We start from the raw sequence: 8,539 nt of genomic DNA, 5'->3' as shown, positions 1-8,539 counted from the left end.
TCTCCATGTGTTTTAAAGCCGCTCCCAGTCGCCGCTGTGAATAGCGGTAACAGCCCGGCCCCGGGCGGGGCGCTGCTGGAGGTGCTGCTGGCGGAGGTAAAGCTGCTAAAAATAATATTGGGGTTTTTTTTCTTCTCTCCTTTTTTTGCCTTCCCCTCTCCCCCCCCCGCCACCCCTAGAGAACACGGTTGACTGGAGTTAAGGTGGTTTCGTTTCCTGGAGGTAGATGGTGAAACCGGCCGCTTTAGAGAACATTCCCGTCTGTCTGAGAAGTCCGTTCTCATGTTTGTACTGTGTTCAGCCGCCGCTTCTAGGTCAAAGTGACATACTGGGCCAAAGAAATGGTGGTTATTTCTTAGTTGCAGCACGTTTGTCCTCAGCCCGTTTGAGGACACTTGCAGCGGGGCAGGCAAAGCCGCGGCTGTGTGCGCAGCGCTCGGCTCTGCCTCCTTGTGACGCCGGGTTTGCCTTAAACATAGAAAAATTCCTGAGAAAAATTGAAACTGAGCAGACCTCATGTCTTGAAATTTGATCATTCTAGTAGCTGCATACACTGTGATCTTCAGCTACATTGCATGTGGAGAAATAGGTGTAGGGTTGTGCCTCGACACTGCCGTTTGTTCAAGCTGAACGACTGTAGCTCCAGCCAATATAAAAGGGAAAAAACCAAACAAACCCCCCAGTACCTTAATTTTTGATATTTGTTGTATAATGAAATCTATAGTATGTTTCATTGTGTTATAAAGTACTTAAATCTGATTGTTACCTGGAAGCGACTCTTTGAATCTCATTTTCCCCTAGATTGTAAAAAGAAGTATGTTTTCAAAAGCTAAATTCACACTATCAGCTGAAATGCTAATGTGTTGGAATTAAAAATGTCTGATTATGGTATATTTACTGTCCTTCTATTATTTCTATTGCATTTTCACTGTTGTATTAAAAAATATTAAGCTTAGTAATTATTTCAACTATTTAGCAATGATCAGCGATTGGAAAGGCTTTTTGAAGTACTAGTGGTTATAGAAGACATGCTCCAAGAGACCTTTTTCTTGCCCCAAACACCATTCTGCATGTTGTTGGTGATACAGTTGCCCTTGCCTTGTGAAGATGTGTCATTTCTAGCTGTGGAAGAACACTGGAAAGTGACGTTTGTCGAGTGGGTGATTTATATCAGGAATAATTATTAATATTGTTGTGCATTTTTCTTGGGCCAGCTTTGTCACATTCCTGCAATTCACTGTTTTGAGCAGCAAACTGTTTCCAGTGTTGGCTCATAGCAGCCGTTCTGGTAGTGGTTGTGTTGGTGCGATGTCTTACAGGTGGAGTAAACATATATAGTAAACTTATATTGTGAGTTAACATCTCCATAAGCTGTAGTAGACCTTCAAATGACCATTGCTCTGTTTATCAGGCCATGCACAAACATTTTTATATTAATTCTATAAAATTAATAATGACATTTACCAGGATTCTTCTTTTCACAGACATCGAGGTGTTTTGGTGAATTAGAAGTACATAAATTATACTTACATTCAGCTCACATGATTGCTCTGAAAGTCAGCAAATAGTCTATGGCAAGCATACAGAAAAAAATATTTTTGGCTAGCAAAAGGTTGAGCATGTAATATTGCATTAGCAACTCATTTTTCAGTGGAAGACATAAATCTGGGAAATTAATTGAATGAGTATTTTTGCATTTTGTGGAAGTTGAAGTAATTTCTGTGTAATCTGTAAAGACTCAGAGTTTTAAAAAGTGCATAAACTGGTATAAATAAAAGTGTGCTGGAAACTTTTTCAGACGCAAAATAGCCAGGTAAGACTTTGACAAAGATGGCTAAGATTGAGGTGCTGAGAACTCTTTTTAGGGGAGCAGGTACTTGTACTTCCCCTCTCAGTTGTTGTCAGTTCTTTGCTTCATTCCAGCCAGATTTTTCAGTCTTCCTACAACAGACCCAGACCTGTTTGTTCAGAGGGAGTCTTTCATCCCAGCCTTTTGTCCCAAGCTCAGAGAGCCCATATTTCTTTACAGCTCTAATGTGAGACACACTGCCTTTGTAGTCTTTTTAGTACCCCAGAACACACACAGAAAAAAAAAAGGAAAAAATGAGCAGTGTAATTGAAGACTCTTTTTTTTTTTTTTCCTTTAGCTATAAACTTAATTTTTGTTAATTTAATAGGTTTCATCAGGTTAAATTCTGTACTGCAAGCAAAGTTCACTACACAATTGTGCTCCTTTCAATGCTGACTTGCAAAAGATCTGATGATTACTCAATTCTAACATTAGTTGTCTCAAGTAAGACCCAAAGTCCTTGAAAAGAAAAGCTAAACGATGGTCCATTGCAGAACTTATTTCTTTCCTCCTCCATTCTTTTATACCATTCAGGTCTGAAAAGTGCTTTGTTTAGAAAACAAGCTTTCTGTGATCAATACTATTGCTTATTGCTTTTTTACCCTGCCTGGTAGGAGTGGATAGCTTTCTGTAATGGGTCTAGTCTCTTGGCAAGTAATAGCAGGTGCTAGTGGCCCTGCAGCTCCACATTCTGTCGGAATCAGTTTAAGTGCTGAGGAAAATAATAGTTGTGTTGGCCAGTTTGTATAACGAATTTCCTTTGCACAGTATGTAATAATGTTTATTCTGGACAGACCCAGGGTTCATCTAGTTCGAGATCTTGTTTCCATTAGTAGTCGACAGGCCCAGTGACAAAGCTTGACTCAAGACTGTCAGATAATCCATAAGTGCAGATGCTTTTCAGGTCACAATTTGAACGTTTGCATACTTTTGAAGAGGTAGTTCCACCTCAAAAATTTGTTAGAATTAGACTTTTGATTATTCTACTGTTTGTCAGAGCACTTCCTGAAGAAGCAGTGTCACAGAAGAAGTAATACTACTGTCACAGAAAAGGAGTAACATTGTAATTTACTAAAATCGCCCGGGCTGGGCAATCCCATACATGAATACAGGCTGGTAGGAGTAAGGATTGATGGACAGCCCAGAGAAAGACTTGGGGGTAGTGGTGGACCAGAAGTTTAACATGAGCCATCAATGTGCACTTGCAGCCCAGAAAGCCACTGTGTCCTGGGCTGCACCAAAAGAAGCACAGCCAGCCAGTCGAGAGAGGTGATTCTGTCCCTCTGCTCTGAGACCCCACCTGGAGCACTGTGTTCAGTTCTGGAGCCCCCAACATAAGAAGGACACAGAGCTCCTTGTGTGTGTTCAGAGAAGAGCCACGAAGATGTTCAGAGGGCTGAACACCTCCCCTATGAAAACAGGCTGAGGAAGGTGGAGTTGTTCAGCCTGAAGAAGAGGAGGCTCTGTGGTGACCTTATAGCAACTTTCCAATATCTGAAGGGGGCCAACAAGAAAGCTGGGGTAGGGCTTTTTACACGGGTGTGTAGTGAGAGGACAAGGGGCGATGGTTTGAAGCTTAGAGAGGAGAGATTCAGGTTGGACATTAGGAAAAAGTTATTTCCTGTGAGGGTGGTGAGATGCTGGAACAGGTTGCCCAGGGAGGCTGTAGATGTCCCTGTCCCTGGAGGTGTTCAGGGCCAGGTTGGATGGGGCTTGGAGCAGCCTGATCTGGTGGGAGGTGTCCCTGCCCGTGCAGGGGGCTAGGACTGGATGATCTTGAAGGTCCCTTCCAACCCTAGCTATTCTATGAAAATAATTTATACTTAGCAATATTAATTATCTCCAATAGCATGTATGTGATAACACCAGGTATTTCAATTCTGCAGCCATCTCAGCCTAGAGATGCAGATGGTGTTGCTCTGTGCTGCAACTTGGTGTCCCTTGCAGTCTGTTTTTCTGCCTCTTGTAGCTCCCTTGCCACTGCTGGTCAGTCAGATTTCATGTGTCGATGAGGAGGTCCTTGCTGGAGGGTTTTGTCACTGACGTGGTAGCTGAAATGGCAGCAATGTTAATGTTGGGACATCTGGCCCCTGTGCCCCTGGCAGGCCGTGCCACCACGAGGAAGCACTGCCCTGAAGGGAAGAGGGAAGGAAGGAGGTGAGAACAAGCCCCTTTTTAGCTCTCCTAAGGGGAGCTCGTGGTAGCCAGGTAGTGTGGCTGAGCTGGAGGCGGAAGAGGAGGCCAAGGCCAAGGGCCTCACTGGCTGGTGTGTCACTTAGTAACTAGTAAGTTTTGGCGTATTGCCTTTCTGTGCTGAAAGAAATAGCTTTACTAACAGCACCCTCTGGTGAGTCCTGCAGTAGAATAAACAGAGGATTAGAAGGAGGAGCCTGTATTTAGCCATAGCTGCATCAGTTCTTTTTTTTTTGTCTGCAAAACATTCGCTGTTTTCTGCACTGACTGCATAATGCAGCTCCCCACAGTCTAACTCCTCACGTAGCTTTTAGAGATCCAAGGATGCTTTTTAGAGAATGTTTCTACTCTAGCTATGCAGAACTGCCCCTCCACTCTAATCAAGATGACTCGAGAAATGCAAACATCAACTGTTTTTTAGTCCTTATTGGCGAGGGGGGAGGAGTAAGGAATAAAAAGATGTAGTTGTCAACCCAAAAGCCAGCTTTTAAATTCACATCTGCTTTGACTGCCTCTTGGACTTCTCCTTGCTCTGATTCCCACCCAAGTGCTGTTGCAGACAATACTGTGCCAACAAAAAAACAGCTAGCATGAATATTAGTCTATAAGGTGTGTGTCTGAACTAAGCTGCCCACTGTAAGCACTACAAATAATAAGTAAAAATATTGTAGCTTAAGTATTTCCCTGCTCTTTAGTATGATGTAAACTGCACGAAAAAAGTATGCTGCCAAACTAAAGCACTAAGTAGACACACATTTTCTGCATTTAAGATTCTTCTTGGACCCTTTTGGGAAAGTTGGGATGTTTCTAAGGAATATGCACACACAAAGACACCACAAATAAATGAATAATTACATAACAAAATGCAGCATCTGTAACAGTTCTTTTGGGCAGTTTCCAGTGCATAAGGCTGAATATACATCCAGTTAACTGGATTTTCTCTGTAAACAGTGCCTTTTATTTCTGCATTTCTTAATTGGGCATGTGTAATTAATTAAATGATGCTTGCATGTAAATACCCTTTTACCATTTGCAGTTGCATTCTGCAATTACGGTGCTTTCAAACTAGGTTAAACTTGCATCTCCTTAATGTGCAACTTCATAACCCACCAAGCTCCTTCATGATTTTTGACAAATGTTAGCTGAGACAAAAAGCAGCTCTTGAATACCCTGAAGAACCACATCATAAAATTGCTGAATATATATATATGCACATACACACACATATATTTATGAATCTACTGCATAGATTACATCATTGCCTCAATCATAAGGGACCAATTAATAGTTGGGTTTTTTTAATGTTTCATTAGGCTAGCACTAAGAACTTTATACATTTACCATGTCAAATTAGTATGTATCTATATACACTAGTCTACATGATTTGCTTTCAAGAATCCAGTGTGGCTTGATATATGTACCTCTCACTGTAATTAGAAAAAAAAAAAAGTCTAAATGCAGCTGGATAGCAAATGCTTGTATGTAAAAACACAGGGCTATCTTTATGCATGAGGATTCTTACCTTCCTAATACCATGCCTCTAAGATATACTGACTGCTAACAGTGGAACATACAGAAGTGAGAACACAAAGGTGTCAAAAACCTCAAGTAAAATGTTGGGAGGATACATGTGGCCTGAACTTTTACTTCAAAGTAAAACAGAAGTCCACTTGGGGTCAACATGCCCACAATTTCCCAGGAGTTATGTGCAGATTAATTCTCACTAATGAGTAATTCTTTAAATGCAAACTCAGGGTGTTCAGTCATGGGGTGTAGGTGCTCGAAGACACATCACCAGCTTTTCCATTTTAACATCTGTGGCTGGGTATGGCTTCAGGTTTCAAGTTTTCACCCATCTCCTGCAACTTAAGAGAGCTGTGCACAAGCATCAATTGGTGTAGTGCCCTGCCTGTCTCTGCAGGGTACAGCACTCACATTATGTAAGAAGATTATCTTTCAGTAGCCAGTTACTGATGTTCCCCTCTACTCCTTCTTAGGGGTAGAAGCCCTTGTAGTGTTAGACTGAAATGCAAATAAAATGAAGCAATTCATAAAGATTCTTTTGTTGTTGTTGTTGGGGTTTTTTTTCACCTTGTCAACATTTACCAGAATTCAAGTTGAAGACTTCGGGTATTTTGTAGATTATTATTATTTTTTTTCCCCTCCAGCAGTTGAGCTGCATCAAGCCAAGGTTTCCTTCAGCATCAAATGTTTGTTCAGAGCTTGTTACTGCTGTGATCTTGCTGCCACCCATCACTTTCTTTCAGGTTCTGACACCTATGACCTGCAGGTGATCATCTCCCAGTGCCCCTGATTAAGGAAGCAAATAGTGCCAAATGCATAAATGCTTATTTGAGGAAGGGTTTTACTAAGCAAGAGTTTGTATTGTGTTTTATCATTATTATGCCACAGGAGCAATGGTTCACCAGTGTTTTCCTTCTCTTTTTCAGCTATTTGTATCGTGAGAATGGCAAGGATTCGGATTCCTAGCGCAATTGTTATACTTCTTGTTGCAGTTCAGACTGTGTTCTTACTCTTCATGTGTGCCCGGTACAGTAACTTCATGCCTCAGTCTGAGCAGAAACCATCTCAAGTCCACATCCTCATTCTCTCCTCCTGGCGGTCAGGATCTTCTTTTGTTGGTCAACTTTTCAGCCAGCACCCCAACGTCTTCTACCTGATGGAACCTGCCTGGCACGTGTGGGTTACAATGTACCAGAACAGTGCTAAAGTCTTGCACATGGCGGTGCGGGACCTGGTCAGGTCGGTCTTTCTGTGTGACATGTCTGTGTTTGATGCTTACATGCCTTGGAAAAGAAATTTATCTGATCTTTTCCAGTGGGCAGTGAGTCGGGCTCTGTGTTCAGCTCCTGCTTGTGACTCCTTTCAACGTACTGACATAACCAGTGAAATGGCATGCAAGACTCTTTGTGGACGGTACCCCTTCAGCAAGGTGGAGGAAGCCTGTAAAACTTACAGCCATGTTGTCATCAAAGAGGTTCGGTTCTTTGACTTGAAGGTCCTTTACCCTCTTCTCACTGATCCATCCCTGAATCTCAAAATTATTCATTTGGTTCGTGACCCCAGGGCAGTTGTCAAGTCACGGGAGCAATCGGTTAAAGCATTAGCTCGTGACAATGGAATTGTTTTGAGTACCAATGGCACTAAAGTGGAGGACAGCAAATACAAAGTAATGCAAGAGATATGTAGAAGTCATGTTCAGATTTATGAAACGGCTACTCTAAAACCACCTAATTTCCTTAAAGATCGCTACTTAATGATCCGGTTTGAAGATCTGGTAAGAGATCCATTATCAGAAATCTCAGAAATGTACAAATTTGCAGATCTTAATTTGACCCCCACACTTAAAAGCTGGATCTATAATATCACACATGGACAGGGACCAGGAAAAAAAAAAGAAGCCTTCAAAATCACATCTCGAGATGCAATTAGTGTTTCACAGGCCTGGAGAAATGTTCTTTCCTTCCAGAAAATTAAGAAAATACAGGAAGTATGCAAAGGTGCTATAAACATGCTTGGTTATCAGCTGGTGGATTCAGAAAAGGAGCAAAAAGATCTGTCATTGGATTTAGTATTGCCAAGACGACAAAATCAATTCAGTTGGTCATCATTTAATCCAAAGCACTGAGACGTTATTTTTGAGAGACCAGGGGACGCATGGCGGGGGCGGGGAGGACTGAGTATTTGCCTATGGTGCAGGTAATTTGAAAAACCTTGGCTGATGAGTTTAACTATTTTCCTGTCTGCTGTTTTTCCTAAATGGAAGGAGTTTTCTTCTGAGTTTCTTACACTGCAAAACCAAACAAAAAACATGAGAAAAGCTGTGAGATACTTGTCGAGTTGCAAATTTACAGCCGAGCTGTGTTGTTCTCAGCATTCTTTTAAAAATATAATGGAAGTAATTTAAAAAAAAAAAAAATGAATTGTCAAAGATGTCTTTTTTCATTGGTAATAGTTCACTTCTGTTTTCATGCTGTAAGTATTTAAGAATATCAATTTTTTATACGTATAAATGGAACACAGTAGAAACTAAATTCCTTCTCTTTCTTCCAGAATCACTTGACTTTCTTCTTTTGCTTTAAAGTTGTTGTGCAGTTGTGTAATTTTTTTAAACTTCTCTTTATGTTTTTCATTTTAACATAAAAGTTCTGCAAGAGCTGCGGCAACTGCAGCAAGTTCTGTTGTAAAGGGCTTAAGCGAGAACTTCATTTACTGGTGGATTCTGTAGTGCTTTCCTGGGAATGGCAAGCTCTGCAATCAGGTATTTGAAGGCCATGTTGCCATGGAGTGTTAAAAAAAAAAAAAAAAAAGGTTAAGAAACTTTGAGCAGAGTCACTGTGGAAGCTGCTTGTTAATGCTGCCCCAATTGCACATTCTAGCGCTGAGACACAGAGCAGGCACAGGCCCTGCAGCACTGTCCATGCTGCTGCCCTCTCTCTTCAGAACAACAAGTAGTTGGTGAAGATCACTGAGAAA

The 8,539-nt window shown here is 41.4% G+C and overlaps 1 protein-coding gene across 1 annotated transcript in view; it reads left to right on the top strand.

Moving 5' to 3' along the window:
- The window catches only part of LOC104385215 (carbohydrate sulfotransferase 6-like), an 11,399-nt gene extending 3,425 nt beyond the window's left edge, over window positions 1-7,974 (top strand). Inside the window, exon 2 of the mRNA XM_009993640.1 lies at window positions 6,472-7,974. Coding sequence (XP_009991942.1) covers window positions 6,510-7,691 — 1,182 coding nt within the window. The 5' untranslated portion in view covers window positions 6,472-6,509 and the 3' untranslated portion in view covers window positions 7,692-7,974. The remainder of the gene's footprint in view (window positions 1-6,471) is intronic.
- Window positions 7,975-8,539: the final 565 nt, after the last annotated feature.

The sequence above is a fragment of the Chaetura pelagica genome, unplaced genomic scaffold (assembly GCF_000747805.2).
Source record: "Chaetura pelagica isolate M959 unplaced genomic scaffold, ChaPel_1.0 scaffold703, whole genome shotgun sequence".
Lineage (NCBI taxonomy): Eukaryota > Metazoa > Chordata > Aves > Apodiformes > Apodidae > Chaetura > Chaetura pelagica.
This window is presented reverse-complemented; position numbering and strand designations above follow the sequence as displayed.